Raw genomic sequence first — 18224 nt, 5'->3', positions numbered from 1 at the left:
GGGTAATTCAAGACAACATCTCTGTCCTCTAGACCTGCATACTGAAGTTATTGGTATGACCACTTAGGTTCCCATAGACATCTCAAACTCCATATTGCCACCTTCCCCTGCAATCCTTTTGCTTTCCTTGTGTTCCTTGTCTCAGTTTACTGCACCACTATTCATATAGTGTTTCAAACTAGTTATCTAGAAATTATTTTTAGTTCTTTTTACCTATTCTCATCTCCCATGAGGCAAAATCTGAGTCCTATTGTATTTATCTTCTAAATATCTCTTGTATTTATTTTTCTTTACAAGTATCTCTAAGTCCAGACTTTTACATTTATCTCCTAATTGATTACAAAAGAGATCTAAATGGCCTTTTTGCCCTCATTTTCTACCATTCACTTCAATTCAGCATTTCAATACACCTATCTGACCATGTTGTTCCTCTGCTGAAAATCTTTAATCATTTTCTATATGCCTGCATGTTAAAACCATACTCACTAGTAAAGCTCTATAACTTCATTTATAATTTGGCTTATATTCCTCATTTATAATTTGGCTTATATTCCTATAACTTCATTTATAATTTGGCTTGTATTCCTTCATTTATAATTTGACTTATATTCCTTATAAGCCTTCATTTATAATTTGGCTTATATTCTTCATAGAGAAAGAACATACACTATTCTTTCTCCTTTATGGTCCAGATCTTTGCTATTCTTTCTTACTGTCCTTTCTTTCCTCTTCTTTTGGTGACCAGCTACCTTTTTGATATGTTTTTAGATATCTCTTTGGAGAAGCCTTTCAGAAATCCTTTTTTCCAGTCCCACCTCCCAAAACGTGTTTCTCAACAAATGAGCATGTTGCGTCATTGTTATTTTTCTCTTTCTTTCTTTTGCGGGACTTTGAGTTCTTTAAAAGCAGAAATAGCTAGCTGCACATGTCTTATGTACCTTTCTGTCCCCTGTGCCTACTTTTAATCTAAGATTTGTTATGAATATTGAAGAAAGGCATTTGGCTTTAATGTGAAAGTATTTCAGGGTCAAAATTCTCCATATTTTAAAATAGTTCATACTGATTTTCTTCAGTTTTTTTTTTTTTTCTTTTTTTGGTTTAAAACTTGTCTTTCAAATACTTGCATTGTAATTGCCAAAATTAAAATTCTCCTGGCCAGTTGCTTTTCATGTTTGACATATTCTGCTTCTTTTATTTCATAAAACAAGTCTATTTTATTTTGTTGATCATTTTGTGATTTTCTCTTTCATTAATTAACATAAGAAATATGAATTATTGCATATAGGAAATATTACTATTGCATATATTGCATATGGAAAATATGAATAATTAGATATAGGAAAGAATTATTGCATTTAGAAAGATTTCAAACAGTGAAGGAAAATAGTAAATGCCCATTTCAGAATAGATTGAGGAAGCTTTAAAAAAAATCTAAATGGATAACCGAGATAATGAGCTGGTATTAAATATGTATAGTGAGACAGAATTATAATAGGTTGATGGTCCGTGAAAGAACAAAGGGAAAGAACAATGTTTAAATTTGGAATGCCAAGTGATTACAAAGAAGAGATATATGGCTGAAATCATAATTGAAAGGAAATGATAGAAAGCATATAACATTAAAATATCTAATAATATATTCAACTATATATTTAATGCCAAAAGACCTTATGCCAGGTTATGAAGCAAATTTTCTAGAATTTAAATAAAAATATTTGTTCTTGAAATTCTGTTTACATAAGCAAGTAGAAAGTTGCACTAAAATTCAAAAAAAGGAAAGTTTAAGGATTGTCACTTTTTAAAAAAAAATCATCAATATTTTAGAAAGTCTGATTTTCGTAAAGGAAAAAGGGGAGGGAATTTTGTCCCCATTTTTAGCTTAGCGGCTTTTTATCTTTTTAAACTTCAAATTAATTCTCCTATTTTCTCTGAGATCTCAAACTAAATTTCATGTTGAATTGAATTAACTTTTACTCTTCTGAGAATCTTCTTTATCTTCATTCAACAGGATGTGTGAAGTAGGTATAATGCATTGTGAGTTTTGGTCTTTAACCTCAGTTGTAAGTTTTACCTCAGCATTAGGCCCTAGGTCAGCAAAATTTCAGCTCCCATTTCTTCTGCATTTACTAAGAAGCAGGGAAAATTCTGATTTAACTATGAAAATTCCAAATTCTAGAACATCCTAGGATGTCTATGTATGGTGTCTTGGTCACTTTTTGTTCGTGCCTAGTAACTGAATTGAGACACCTAGGCTGCACAGTTAAGAGTATTAGCAATGACTTAACTTACTGGGTGTTTGCTATATGCTGGTACTATTCTAAGAACTTAAAACACTGATTCATTCATGAGTCTTCATTTCTAGCACAGAACCTGCACTCTTAGATCTTGACTAGAATTTGAGCAAAGCCTCAGGGTGGTAGAAAAGTATCAAGAGATGGAGAGGTACTAACTGTGATCATATAGAGAAGCTAGCCAACTGTCCAATCATCTCCAAAACAAACTGAGTGAGAATTTTAACACATACCTCAAAATTATGCTTTTAAAGTTTCTGATACCCTTGATTTTTACTTTTCTTTAATGATATCCTAGATATTTCTTTTACCCCAATTATACCTGCATATAGATGATAGGAGAATAAAATAGCAACATTTATCCTGGCCCTAAGACTCCATTTTGGTGATGGCCTTACCTGAATTATTCCAGGTTGCTCCAATGCAGAGCTTCATGGTAACATGGAAATGGTGATATTTTATGCTTTAATGGAATGTGCTGAACTGTAATTATTCTAGAAACTTAGGGAATGGGAGGCAGTGAGTAGAAAGAATCCTCTTCAAAGTTTATCCAGAATTAAAATAGAATGAAAGGTAGAAGGAGACCAGTCTGTGGAGTATTTGATGGCTTGATACAGGTCTCCCATGGTGATTACCAGTTCCCAAACTTCCTTTATATCTACTTCTTTAAACTTCCAGAAGGAATAATTCAATCCTCTTTTCCACCCTTGTTTCTAATGTTGTAGTCATTGGTCATCTAACCTGAAGAGCAGTGTCACTATTTTTTCAAATGGCATATCGACATTGTAGAGCAGCAATTCTTAAACTTGAACACAGTCATTGCAACAGCTGGAGGACTGTTAATTGCTGAGCCCTACACTCAGGGTTTCTGATTCAGTAAGTCTGAGGTAGTGACTCAGAAATTGCTTTTCTATGGCTTCCTTAGTGATGTTGATGCTGCTGGTTTGGAGACACATTTTGAGAACCACTGTTGTAAAAAGTTGTTTTATAAACATGATGTTATTTTCAGAAAATATGTATCATCTGATTCTAAAGTAATAGTAGTAATTAGAATATTTTCATTTTTACCTGGCATGGCCAGTATTGAAACTGAGAGGTTTTCTTTGTATTTTTTTCCAACTTAAGCCAGTCAGAAATTAGTCAGAAAATAACTCATTTAAGCATCAAATAAGATGATTATACAATGAAGTCTAATATTGTGAACATCCATGAATCATTCTTAGTCCTCATGAATCTAATCTGACAAATTCTTAGACCTGCTGTATCTGTAACACCATTGTGCTATACCGTCTGCAGTACCACCTTGCTGTTAGAAAATCTAATTTAAAAACACAATTAACATCTCATAAAATGGTAGAAAATGTTTTCTATACCAACAGTGGTGTTGCATTTTGGCCAGTGAAATCACTGGCTCTAGGAGAACATCCAAACTACAGAAGGATAGTCATTTATCAAAGTGTTTAAACCAGTAACAGGAATATGTCCTGAGATACTCTAGCTGTGTGGAAATACGATAAATCCAATTGTAGAGCTTCTTCAGGGTCCTTGGTGCCCTGAATTGTCTAAGACACAGGAATCCACCGGCCAGTTGGATTTCTTCTAATCCTGAGAGACATCTAACACTTGGTGCTAATTTGTCCAGGTGTGCTGAATCAAAGTCAACTTGTAGTCCTTGAAATCATTAATATTTGTGTAGCTGAGAAACAACAGAGCCCTTCATTTAGTGATGACAGTCACTAGAAATCTGGTGGCCCAGTGTACCAAATTCTGAAACAAAAATACCCTGAATGGTAAGCCCTTTTAATAAATTTTATACTGAACTTAAATTCATGTGTTCTTATTGTTCAACACCCACTAATGAGTGAGAACATGTGGTGGTTGGACCTAATGTAGATGACAGGGGGATGGATGAAGCAAACCACCATGGGATGTGCATACCTATGTAACAATCCTGAATGATCTGTACATGTACCCCAGAACTTAAAATATAATTTTAAAAAATTCAAATAGTTGTATAGTAAATTTAAATTCCAGGTATATAGAGCTGAAGTTTTCTGTTTTGTGAGTTGCTGTCAAACCATTTATTCATTTATGTTTATTGTTTTAGGAAAGTCATCATAACAAGGTACACTAAAAACCATAGAGTATTTTCTATAATATTTTCCACTATTAAGTTAGACTTAGAGGGATCTGCAGATGGCAAAATTACTAATAAGTCTTAGAATGTGCTTATTCTAAAAGTATAGTATTAGACACACTAAAACTTGTTGGTTCTTAATCAAAGTGGCATGGACGGGGGCATTCAAACTTTTATATGGACTAGTCAAAATGATGGTCTATCCAGACTCACCTTTCAGCTAACACACTTAGCATCAAGACACAGATGGATGGGAAAGATGACCCTGACCCACATAAGACCCACATTCCTGTGCAAGGATAGAAGCATGATAATCAGGAAATGATGGTTGTTAGTTACAGAAAATGCATTATGGTGAAAACCAGGGGGAAAGTGCTTATGAGAGGAAGTGATTGGATTATGGGGAATGAGAGAATAAGGATAGATCATTCCTACTGAGTAAATTGCTGTGATTTATAAGAGAAAGGGTATAGTGATATCTTGGCCCATTACTGACTAGATTCATTTCACAAACAATCCTAAATCAGAATGTGACAGTTTATGGGGAGACAAACAAAGTCTCCCAAAAATGCTTGTAAGTTACTCAGTTTTTAAACTGGCATATTTTCAACTCCTCATACCTTTGCAACCATCAGCTCCCTTTATTTTTGTAGCTGGGAGTGTAATTTTGTAGCCACCCTTCTGTGACACTAGTCATAGTTTACTATATGCTATGATAAAAGAGAAAATACTGAATATATTTTATTATATGTTTTGGGAATTTTGTTAAATTTTATAAGAAAGTTGCCTAAATTAATTTTTATATGTATATAAGTATATTATAATATTGGATAATAAAATAATTAGATGCTGTTTTATAATAGATGGGCATTTTGGTATTCTAAATATTTCTCTAAAATTACCTATGAATTAAATAGTTCTCTTTCATTGCTCCAGACAGGTGAAACATATATTGTTATATATTATATATTTTTATATATTCAGTTATATATGTTTTTTATTTTTTAGTTTGGATTTAGGAGCTCTAATTCTTCAAAAATACAAGTTGGCAAAATATATTCTAAAGGAAATTTTTGACAAAGGATTCAACACAGGAAACTTGTGTAACAAGACAGGCAATTTTATCAAGAATTTTACTGAAAATGCAAACATTGTTTAGAGTGATTGTTACTTTTTAAAAAAAAGGAAGAAGGAAGGGAAAATGATTTTGGGAAAAGCTCAAGAAATGGCATTAAAGCATAACTCAGCAAGGGGCTAAATACCTTGCTGTTTTATAATGACTGATCAGTGCAAAGAACTTAAAACATTTAGTAGTATGGGTGATTATATGTGTTGTCATGAATGATCTTTCAATGTCACTTTCTCTTAGCTCTGCTTGGGGTCACAGAGACTCCCTGATGAGGGCTTTAATTGCTAGTATTAAAGGAATAATTGTAGGGTTGACCTTTTATTGTGAAAGAAGAGAAGTTAAAGCAAAGCATTATATGGCTTTCTGAGTGGGCATACAGACATACTCACAAGCCAAAGTTTTCCCTGGGAAAAGGTTTTGCACTTTGTCTTCAGTGAGACCCCAAAAAGCCACTATGGAGCAGAGATACAGAAATATTTCCAGATATGTCTGGGTGCAGTGGCTCACGTCTGTAATTCCAGCACTTTAGGAGGCCAAGGTGGGCGGATCACCTGAGGACGGGAGTTCGAGACCAGCCTGACTAACATGGAGAAACTTCACCTCTACTAAAAATACAAAATTAGCCAGGCATTGGTGGTTCACACCTGTTATCCCAGGTACTCAGGAGGCTGAAGCAGGAGAATCGCTTCAACCTAGGAGGTAGAGGTTGCAATGAGCCAAGATCGTGCCATTGTACTCCAGCCTGGGCAACACAAGCAAAACTCTGTAAGAAGGAAGGAAGGGAGGAAGAGAGGGAGGGAGGGAAGGAGAGAGGGAGGAAGGAGAGAGAGAGAGGGAAAGAAAGAGAGAGAGAAAGGGAAAGAAAGTGAAAGTGAAAGCGAAAGGGAAAGGGAAAGGAAGGGAAAGGGAAAGGAAGGGAAATGAAAGGAAAGGAAAAGAAATATTTCCAGATACAAGCTACCACAGAAAAATCTCACAACTTTCTAAGTCACAGAAAATTAACAATAAAGTTTTCATGATGTCTGGGCAACAATAACGTGCCACTCCACTTTCTTAATAGAACGAGTTAGGTTGAAAAGTATGATCCCAACAGCATCAAGTAGTCGATGTTATAGAGGTACATGAATCAAATAGATTCTGGAGATGATCTTTCCTTTTTTGATGTAATTAATTTTAGCCCATCTTTCTGGTATGAGTTATATTCCAGGGATCACAATCTATCACAGCCCCTTTTACTTCATGGCATTTATCTTTTTGTTCCCAATAGCCATCCTTACAAAAAAGACATTAACGTTGGTCTTAGAAGCCCTACATAATCTGGCCATCATTTCTTCTTGGATTCTCATTCCAACTCACTGGGCTTCAGCTTCACTGTTGTCCTTGTTACTCTTAAGACATACCAGACAAAATCCTGCCTCAGGGTCTTCGTGCTAGCCATTCTCCTCCTGGACACTCTTCTTCCAAGCATCCAAACAGTATTCCCTCACCTCCTTCAAATACTTGTTTAAATGTTATCTGCTTAGTGAGGCATATCCTGACCACTATATTTAAAATAGTAGCACTCTTAAACATCCTCATGCCCATTACCTTGTCTCATTTTTCACCATGGTGCATAATACTTCCTAACATGGTATATAATTTACTTGCATAGTATATATTTATTCATTTATATTTTTCTAATATATATTGTTTGTCTCCCTCCATTAAAATAGAAGTTCCATGGTCTTTGTCTCTTTGGTTCTCTTCTCTATTTCCAGCACTTCCAAAGTGCCTGGCATGTCGTAGGTGTTCAGTAAACTGTTGTTCAATGAAAAGGGTTAAAGAGTAGAAGCTTTATGGATGGATCCAAAGTTACCTGGATCATTTGTATGAGCCTTTTGTCTTCCTAGTGCCTAGCACATAGTAAGTACTTAATAAATATTTATTCATTCAGTGAATGCATAAATTTATTCTCAAAGCCAACTAAACATTTGGTTATAAATAAAGACAAGGGGACTCTAAAATATTTTCTTATTTTATACCACTTGAAATGTGTGGCCTGTCAGAAAATTGTTCCTCTCCACACTGGTTCTTCTTACAGAGCTGGAAGTCAAATTTTGCAAAAACATTAGTAATAAAGGAGCCTTAATATATTTATACATAGCTCATATCCCATCCCCTTTTATAGAGTTAGAGGCAGAAGAGAGGTCACTGAAACCCACAAAACGTATTTACATTTTTCAAAGCAATTAATTATGCTGATGGCAGGAGACCTCTTATAGCTCTCTCTGTTATGTGTAATTACCTAAATAAATTAGGCTACATTTTGAGGTGGTTTTCCTAGGGCCATAAAACTAGCAGTAAAAAGAATACAAATGTCTGGTTTTGCAGAGTATGTGTATGTTTCCTTGATACCTTAGTTGTTGGAGAAACTGTGCACCCAGTTCTCCTAGATCAGCACCTCCTAGCTCATCAAATCCCTGAATCCTGGAGCATCCTTTCTTCACCCTCTCCCCTGGATGCTTTCCTGGCAATATAAAACTGGATCTTTGAGCAAGGGGTGTCAGTGAAACTCAGATTATTGCACAAGTTTCAGAAGTACAAATAAGGAGAGTATCTTTGTCACTCCAAAGGTATTTGTTCACTGAAACTTCCTTATATGTATTTGCTAGATTTCTGTATAGTTACATTCAAGTACTATTATTAAAATATGTCAATGCTATCGTTAAAATATTCTTTGGATTGAGTTGTGCACCTAAATTCCATAGACATAATGCTATATTCCTAAGGAATAGATTGCAAATATCAATTACTTATTCATAGTTTAAAGATTGTCACCACCATTAACCTCTTGGTCTGTTTTACCCTGCTATAAGAAAATATTAGACACTTGGTAATTTGTAAGAAGAGATTTTTGTTTTCTCATTGTTCTGGAAGCTCGGAGGTCCAAGATGAAGGTGTAGACAGGTTTGATTATCTGGTAAGGGTTGTGCCTTCTGGAGGGGAGGAATACGTGTCCTCACAGGGTGGAAAGCAGAAGGGCAAGATATCCAAATGCTTCGTTAAGCCTCTCTTAGAAGGACCTTAATCCCATTCACCATGGGAGGCATTATCATGACGTATTCACCTCTTATAGGCCCTACCTCTTCATACCAGCACACTGGCCATTGCATTTCAACATCTTAATTTTGGTGGAGACACATTCAAATGATAACAATATCTTATACCTATCTGGTATTGAAATAAACCTGTTGGCTCTCTTCAGAGCATGTGATTCACTTGAACCAGATATACTACCCATATTTATACCATCCCAACTTGTAAGAAATTATCTGAAATTTAAAAACAAAAACAACTTTCTGCATTCTGATTCTATTTGCCTCATTCCAGGCTCATCTTTCCAGTTGCCAGATAGGTATCTCAGACTTCTTGAGGTTCTCAAACTTAATGAATATGAATCCAAATTTATAATTTCCTACCATAGTCTTACCCCACCAAAATCAGTATATGTTCCTGAATGTACCGTTGTGAACTGTCAAAATTCACCTAGCATTAATGCGTGAGTTAGCTTTTACTACTTTCTCTATCTCAATTTGCACTCACATTGAATTATTCCCAGAGTTCTTTTTATTAATTTTTCTGTAGTGACTCTAGGTTTCATTTCCTCCTATCTATCCCTTCTGTCACTATTCTTATTTTGGCTCTCATGTCTAACTTGGCTTTTTGGAAAAACCTTATCTAAACTCAGTGTGCTTCAGAGAACTTACCTTTTTCATAACTACCTGAGTTGTCTACCTAAATCAATGGAAAAATAATTCCTTTCTCAAAAACCTCAGTAGAATCCCACTATTTAAAGAATAAACTCCAAATTCTTGAACATAACAATCAAGTACTCCCTAGCTTAATTCCTAAATTACTACTTGGGCTTGCTCATTCTTATTCCTCCATAAATACTGGTCTCTCTATGATAGCTCTGTTTCTTAGATTTAGGGATTCTGAATTTTTTTTGTACCATAAATCCCTTTGGAAATCTGGTGAAGTTTATTGACTCCTTCCTAGGGTAATATATGTTTTTTTACTTGTAAAATAATAACATTATAAAGATAAGCAGTTCTACAGCAATATAACTCTGTCTATGCATCCTGTTGTTTATGTTTTTGTGGCTTTTCTATGACCCTTCCTTATCATAGAAGTACCCCAACCCTGCTTTTATGGTAATTGAAATCCTTCTCATCTATCAAAGCCTAGTCCAATTCTCACCTTTACTGTGCATCTTTACCTTGCCTCCCTGCCCCATCTGTATCATCAATTTGCTCTCTCATTGTAGATTGTGTGTTGTGTATTTACATTTGTCCCTTATCTTTATCCTTTGTGATATCTTATTAATTGACAACAATGTGCCAAATACTGAACTAGCCACTTTTACATATTTTGTTTTCATAATCCCCTTTAAAGTACTATCAAATATTCATATGATGGAGAAACTGAGGTCCAGACATTTTGGTGTTTGACCAAGATCATACAACTTCTACTCTTGCTAGATAATGAATTATTTGAAGAAAGTAATATTTTATCTTTCTGGTTATATCTTCTCAGGATCTGTGGGATAGTACTTACTCAGTAATGTTTGCCCATATGTATTTAAAAACTGAAAATATTGGAAAATACTTATCTCCCAATATTTAATATCATTAGAATTGACTAGGGGCCCTGGGAGGACAGAGGAGTGGGCAGCAGTGTTCTTAGGTTAATGTCTGTGTGAAATTAACTGTTGCTAAATCTTTCCCTGCATATTATTATCTCTCCTAATTCCTAGTGGCTTCACAAATTGAAATTATACACATAAGAGTTTTCAACAGAAACATTTTTAAGATATTGTTTTGTATTACTGAATCACAAATTAGGACAATAACAAATAACAAATATTACAATAAATTAGAATAGAATAACAGAATAACAAATTAGGACAAATTAAGAAAGTAGAACAAATCAAATAATTTAGTTGGAATCATAAGGAATTCAGGAAGTATTTGAAGATTATACTTCTAATAGATCAGAACAGTTGAATAACCCATTTCATATTCTCCACCCTCAGTGAAAACAATAAACTCAACTCAATTTACATTTGTAAGATAACATATGTATAATTTCGTTATACCAGTTTTAATTTTCAGCTGTGCTCCTCTATATCTCTGTAGTTAAATATGTTTCTGCAAGAGTTTTCTTAAAACAGCATTGCTAGATTAACTGTTTTAAAAGAAAAATATTTATTTATTTAAAAAGGTTTACTTAAGAAATGATAATACTTTCCTTTCAAAATATTAAGTTTTAAAATAACGTACTTATGATTTTAATTAATTATTTTTTCATTCGGAAGTCATTCACATAGAGTAACTAATTTTAAAGAATTAGATCTTTTTATTTTCTAATGCCTTTAGCACTTTATGATTTATATAAGTTAATGTAAAATTAATTCATTATGACTATCCATTTTTCATGGTCTTTTCTATTATTGTACTGTAACAAGTACTAATTCTAATGTAGCGAGATAATTGATTTTCTATTGTCATAGCTCCAGATGGTCCTCCTGAAAATGTTCATGTAGTAGCAACATCACCTTTTAGCATCAGCATAAGCTGGAGTGAACCTGCTGTCATTACTGGACCAACATATTATCTGATTGATGTCAAATCGGTAAGGCATGTCTTACCTTCTATAAGAGTCGGTATAAAATGGTTAAGAATACAAGTTTTAGAACCAGAGTACTTGAATTTGAATCTTGGCTCTGTTAGACACTAGGAAAATTACTTCACTTGTTTGTGTTTCAATGTCTACATCTGTAAAATAAAGATTAATAATAGTAAACAGGGTACAGAGATTCTATAAGGACTGAATCAGTTAGCATGCATAAAGAACTTAGAACATAACCTGACACATGGTAAATGCTCAATAAATATAAAATATTAGTAACATTATTATTATATTTATTATCAGAGTTTAGAATATACATATACACATATATATGTATATATACACATATAAATGGTTACATTGGTGGTAATGCAAATATCTGGTTTACAGCACAGTGGAAAGTGATTCATAATACAAAATGAGAAAAGAGAAGTCATTAGGAGAAATGTCTCCCAGATAAAATAACATCAGAGCTAAGGCTTGAAAAATAAGTGAAACAGAACATGAAAGGGAAATGGGAATAGAGGTGTAAAAGAGTAAGCCTCATTCAAGAAAAATCAAGTTGTTTGGCAATCCTGGGTCATAGCATTAAAAAAAAAAAGAAAGTTCTAAGAGATGAGGCTAGATCCAGAGGCCAACTAATGTTACAGAGTTAGGGTTTTATGTTAAGGGCAGTGGGATGCCGATTGGTGATACAGATTTCTACTGTATAGAATAGGTATGGTTGCAGAGTAGAGGATAGTTTGGGAGCAGTATGGGGAGTGCAAAATCAGGCAAGGAGACAGGAAACCATTAACGGGCAAGGAAAGAGAACAGAAGAAATGTAGCAAGAGAACAGAATGAAAAATAATCTAAATCTATAGAATTTGGTGAAAATCAACTAACTGATGATGGTGAGTGAGAAGGATCGTTAAGGATGATTGTAAGCTATATGACAGAAGATTATGAGGAGGAACAGATTTGTAGAAGAAAAGAGTGAATTCAGTATCAGACACACTAAGTTTGAAATATCTGGGAGTTCTTCAGGTCAATAAACCCATTGGCAGTATTAAATACGGATCTGGAGCTCAGGAGAGAAGTTCTGGATTTGCAGATTTGGGTAATGTTAGTATTTAGAAGATAGTCAAAATTATAGGAGTGAAGGAGATTTACTGTGGAATGTGCAAAGTAAGATGACAACTTGAGGATAGCATCCTGGGGAATACAAACATTTAAATAAGAGGGCACTGAAAAGACTGCATGAGAGTTGATAGCCATTCGATGGTAACCCAGGCATGAAAATCAAACCCTTCATGTAAGACAGGATGCTCAATGATGTCGACAATGCAGAACTGTTAGCCAGGATAAGGATTGAAAATATTTTCTTTGCACCCAGCTCGGGTTTTGCTGGGCTTGATGAGCATGGTTTCCTAGTAACATCTTATGCATTATATAGAAAACTTACAGTGAATTTTCCTTTCTCTTTGCCTCTGTCTCTTGTCTAACTTTATAATTATTATGTCTTTGTAGTATTTCTTAAATGAAGACATAATACTTCTATCTCAAAAGACCTGTCATCATTAAAACAAAATTTAAAGAATTATTGATGCATTTGTTCTTACATTCAGTCTTCACTTTCTATTCTTTTTGTAGAGCATATTTGTGAAGATTTTAGTATGTAATTAGCCAAAAATAATTAGCATGAATGATGAAGGCCTCGAGAATATGCATTAAAAACAAATTATAAAATGATAAACCTTTACTCTGTCAAATGAAAGGCACTTTATTAATGAAAATAATTCTCCCTTGGAAATTCTGCTTAAAGGAAGAAAAAAAAACATATTAAGAAATGATTTTTGTAATCTCATTCTTGTAGCCTTCTTGCTAAGTTTTAAAATGAGCAAGGGAAAGAGTAGAATGGGAAGATAATGAATATTTTAATTACATAATTTATACAAGTTACATGCTGCCTCTTCCTATGCATTATCATATTATATGTTATCTAACAACATTTTGATATAAACATTATTACCTTCATTTTGCATAAAAGCAATCTGAGGCACAGAGAAGGTGAATAACTTCTCACAGAGCTAAGACTTGGCTAAAACTAACAGACAATGGTTTAACAGGAGAAAAGGAAGGTCAGTAAATAGCAAATAAAATTGGCAAACATAAATATAACCTCACCAAATCACCAATCAACAAGAGTAAGAACAACAATAGCAAGAACAGAGTCAGGCAGAACCTAGTAATTCAGTTTCTTTAGGATTCTCGGAACAAAGTGGAGGCATTTCCTTCCTTCCTTCCTTCCTTCCTTCCTTCCTTCCTTCCTTCCTTCCTTCCTTCCTTCCTTCCTTCCTTCCTCACACATTTTAAAATACATCCAATGTACCAGAACTATGCTAGATGCTGGATATGTAGAAGTGAACAACTCAGATAAAGCATGTTTGCAGCTCATTTCATTAATATGTAATTATCAACATTCAAGAATCATTGGTTTCCAGACTAAGGAAGAATACATTTCATTGCACTTAGGACTTATTGTACAGCCTGTCTTATGCAAAATATTAGCCACAGGGGCTAAAACTCTTAACTTTAAAAATTTAAACAAAAGTTGTCAATCTTAATAAAGATATATTATTTAAAAACTTTATAAAATGTAAATATCATCCTAGATGATTATGCTGGAAATTAATGCATTATAGTCATTTTCATTGTTCCTTTTATTGTTTCACTTAACAAGTTGTTATTGAGTAGCTTCTGTTCATCAAGACAAGGATGAAAAACAAAGCTCTGCTGTCAAGTACGTCACACCCTAGTGGTACACACTGGAATATAAACAGCAAATTATGCTAATTATAGAGTTTGAGGTATAAAGTTTTGTGGGAAATACAAGCTAACAAAGTAGTTAAAGTTCCTGTTATGGGGGACATAGGATATAAAGGAGACTTCACAGAGCAGGTTAAATATGTTCTGGGACTTGACGAATGAATAGGGTGCACCAGGTGGGAAAGGGTGGAGACAGAATAGGAAGAGAAGAAAAAATAGGAAGTGGGGCAGGAATAGGAGAGCCAGAGTCTAATTACTGATACTTTATATAAAGTCACACTTCAAAAATGTTGAAAGACATTTTATAATAATAGATTATCAAGTATAATATGAGCAAACAAATTTGGAATTGATTGAAGGAAAATGAGGAGTCAAAAAGACTTGATTTCAATCCTGGGTAAGTGGACAAGTAATAGTTAACAACAACAAAGGTGGAGTAGGTTTAATAAAGAAAGATAATGATCTTTTGTACTGCCAAATTTGAGGACCGAGAATTCCTTTCAGATTTTGTTAAGTATTTTTAAATATATAATATATCATATGTATGTCATGTCATATTTTTATGGCTTGATATTTGTTATCTATTGTTTTAATGGAAGGCATTAGAAGAGTATAATTTATAAATAGTTCAATTTATAAGATCAAACCCAGTGAGCCTGTGGCAGTGTAGAATGCTGTGGACTCTTGAAAGACCTGGACTCAAATCCTACCGCTGCTACTAAGTAATCCCGAGGAAGTAACCTCAACTCTATAAAATCAGAATTCAAACAGCTGTAATAGATAAGCAACATGAACCAGTAGTCAAAGTGAAGCCAATTGAGTGGGGCTCCAATGAATGGGACCCATGGCCCCTTTACAGGGGTTGACAGTTACTCATTTCCACATCTCTAGGTATTTTTTCAGCATGAAATTCAACCTGGTCTTAAGGAAAATTCCAAAAGGCATATTTTTATGTGATATTTAAATGTTGACAACTAGTTAAATACACACTTCCTGCCAGTGGTACATATTCCTGATCAAGAGGATTCCTATGCTAATTTGTTTTTCTGCCCTTTTAGAGAAGTGGGGCATTTCCATCCACTGGGAATAATCTATTTGACTGTTTGCAACAATAGTATTATTTATATCAGCCTCTTGCTATGTTTCTTCTTTTATTTTTCATAGCAACATCTTTTAGAAAAAAAAATCTTTGAGTTAATTTCATTTATATTACCTCTGAAGACATCTCTAAAAATTAGTTTCCAGGACAACATTTTCAATATAGGTATACCATATGCAAATCAATAAATGTGTTTCACCATATTATCAATAAAAAATGTTCTTAGCAAACAGCATTAAAAGGACACATTGAACCAACCAAACAAATAAAAAATCTTTTAAAGTTATGAGGGAGGGTCAAGTTGAAAATGAAGTTAATAGTCTTTACTGTGTATAAAACCTGATTTTAAATGTTTCAATTCAGGTACCTGAGAGTAGTATGCATGATAGGATTTTGAATTTTCTCATGGTTATCTTGGGAAAAGCCCTTCTACTTAGTGCTAGCAAGTTTAGCTATGCTTAATATCTGGAGTCAATAGGCCAGAACCTCCATAAAGGACAGACTATGTTTGAACAAATCATATAGCTACATTTCATATGCCTAAAGACACTCATTTATGCACGTTAATAATTAGGACATCCACAATTAATTGAGTTATCCAGTGCTATGCATAGTGCTAAATCAGAGTTTTTCAAACTGCAGCCATCATTAGAATTTTTAAATGAATTGGAATAAAATTAAAAAGAGCAGAAAAGATCAAAGTTTATTTCAGAAAGATGGTGTATTTCTGAAAAATGTATTACAAGCAAGGTGTACATATGTTTTATATCTATCTATCTGTCTTGTCTTCTGAATTATGTTACAAAGAGTGTTTCCTTTTGTGGGTAATGGTGAAAAAATATTGAAATCTATGTTCCAGCTATTTTAGACCTATCCTTTCTAAATCTTAATGGAACACTGTAAATATTTGTTATTAGCCCAATTTTACATTCACTGAAAGACCAGACTGTATAGGTGGTTTCTCAAATACTACAGAGCTATAAGTGGCCAATTTGGGATTTGAACCTTGTGTGATTAGGTACCAAAACCTCTATACTTCTACAAATATTGGAGTCAAAAGCAGAGTTTCACTGACTGCAAAGATGATTTTTGCTTATTCATTTAATGGGTTGGTTAATCATGCTTGGCTCGTTGAGTTTGTTTTCTTTTACTTTCAACTATTAAGATAATTAATAATTAGTAAACTGTTATAATAGTACTTCAGATTTCCCAGGGCAATCTGATGGCAAAATAAATAAATAAATAAATAAAAATCTTGGCTAGATAAATACATCTCATGTAGCTTTGTATTATTATATTTTGGTGATTTGGATATCAAGTGCTGCTTCCTTAATTTTTACTTATATTTTTCTATAGGTAGATAATGATTTATTTAATATATCCTTCATCAAGTCAAATGAAGAAAATAAAACCATAGAAATTAAAGATTTAGAAATATTCACAAGATATTCTGTAGTGATCACTGCGTTTACTGGGAACATAAGTGCTGCATATGTAGAAGGGAAGTCAAGTGCTGAAGTGATTGTTACTACTTTAGAATCAGGTAAGGAGAATTTCTCATCCTTGCTAAAAATTGACTGAGACTTAGCTCACCTTCTTACAGTTCCTCACGCTCCACCCAAAAAGAATATATATTATGAGAAGTTTTTAAAGCATATAAACAACAACAAAAAATTAACGACTCTCTGCAATTGACAAAAAGGAAGCTTTCTATTTACATTTTTGAGGTAACAATGAGTTATGTAGAATATTCAATTCTTCTAAGTACAGAAACAAAATAAAGGTATGTAATTTGTATTTCTTTGCACTTATTTAATCTGCTAGTTGTTTCAGAAATTGAGTACACTTACCTAAGAGATATTTCCAACTGTCTATATCCAATAACACTTCAACTAAAATTCTATTTCAATTATTTCTGTCTCATTATTTGAATGAATATTAAACTCACAATATTCTATGAGTGTTAAATAATCTGGAATTCAAAAGTAGAATCCAGCTCACATTTATCATAGGTATTGTCTTCACTTAGTCAAGTAATATATGTCTTATTATATGACTCTTTAATAAATGTCAGAATCCACACAGATTTCCTCAAGTTCTTATGAACAGGGTCTGAATGAATAATAAAGTTGTAACCTATAAGAATTAAATTTGGAAAGTCAACATCCCAGAACTTGCTTGCCCATCCTCCTTCAGACTCCTGATGTTCTTTGCCACCAGATATATCATTTGAAAGAGCAGATGAAGGGATGTGTTGCTATAGTTTATTTGTTGCTATCTGTAAGGTAAGTATAGGAGGTAAAATTTTTTTACAGCTAGTTTTTTTGTTACATTATATTCTCTATGCATTTTGTCTGTAAAGTTATTGTTCTAAATTACACGGTAAATTTTAACATCAGCATCCTAAAATTCCATTTGTTCCTACTTGGCTACCAAGTATCACAGATGTCTGTTTTCTGATTATGTTTTTACTTCTCCTCCATCCCTTCTACCTGTGAGCAAAGTTATCATGAATGTACTCACATTTATACCATAAAGCATTGTTTGTCAGATCTTAATGTGCTATCTCTTTCAAGACTATCACAATTTAATACATTTTTACTAAATCTCAAAGAGTAGAATTTTACATGTATAACCAAAAATTTGGGGGGTAGGAAGTTCTTTACAACATTGAAAGACTTCCTTTGCTTATGTTACTTAAAATCACATCCTAAATTTAGAGAAACATCTCATTAAAAGAAAATATGTTTATGATATAGCATAAAAATGTAGAGTAACAAATGCAAAAATATGTCTCTTGAACCAAATTAACCTTTTCATTTTTCCATTTAAAATGAGATATTTGGCACAATAGCATATTTATCTGCTTCTCTCTCCTTTTTTCTTTGATGTTTATTTATTTACTTTTTTGCAAGATAATAAAGCTTGAAAATCTGAACTGTTGACAGCCAAATATTACACTTCTTCATGGAAAATTTTTACTTAGTATGGAATAATATAACTATTTCAAGTTGATCAAAATAGATATAATCATTCAGTCAGTCATTTATATAAGGAACACTAATTATGTAATGCAGCAAGAAGTGGCTC

At 33.5% G+C, this 18224-nt stretch overlaps 1 protein-coding gene across 1 annotated transcript in view; it reads left to right on the top strand.

The window, feature by feature from the left end:
- The window catches only part of PTPRQ (protein tyrosine phosphatase receptor type Q), a 214004-nt gene that overhangs the window by 127896 nt on the left and 67884 nt on the right, over positions 1-18224 (top strand). The window contains exons 27-28 of the mRNA XM_064376936.1: positions 11109-11230; positions 16491-16677. Of these exons, the coding sequence (XP_064233006.1) occupies positions 11109-11230; positions 16491-16677 (309 nt within the window). The remainder of the gene's footprint in view (positions 1-11108; positions 11231-16490; positions 16678-18224) is intronic.

Source organism: Aotus nancymaae, unplaced genomic scaffold, assembly GCF_030222135.1.
Source record: "Aotus nancymaae isolate 86718 unplaced genomic scaffold, 86718_ANA_hifiasm-v0.15.2.pri h1tg000016l, whole genome shotgun sequence".
In the NCBI taxonomy this organism is placed as follows: domain Eukaryota; kingdom Metazoa; phylum Chordata; class Mammalia; order Primates; family Aotidae; genus Aotus; species Aotus nancymaae.
Note: the sequence above shows the minus strand (reverse complement) of the source record. Positions and strands in the feature narration are given on the sequence as shown.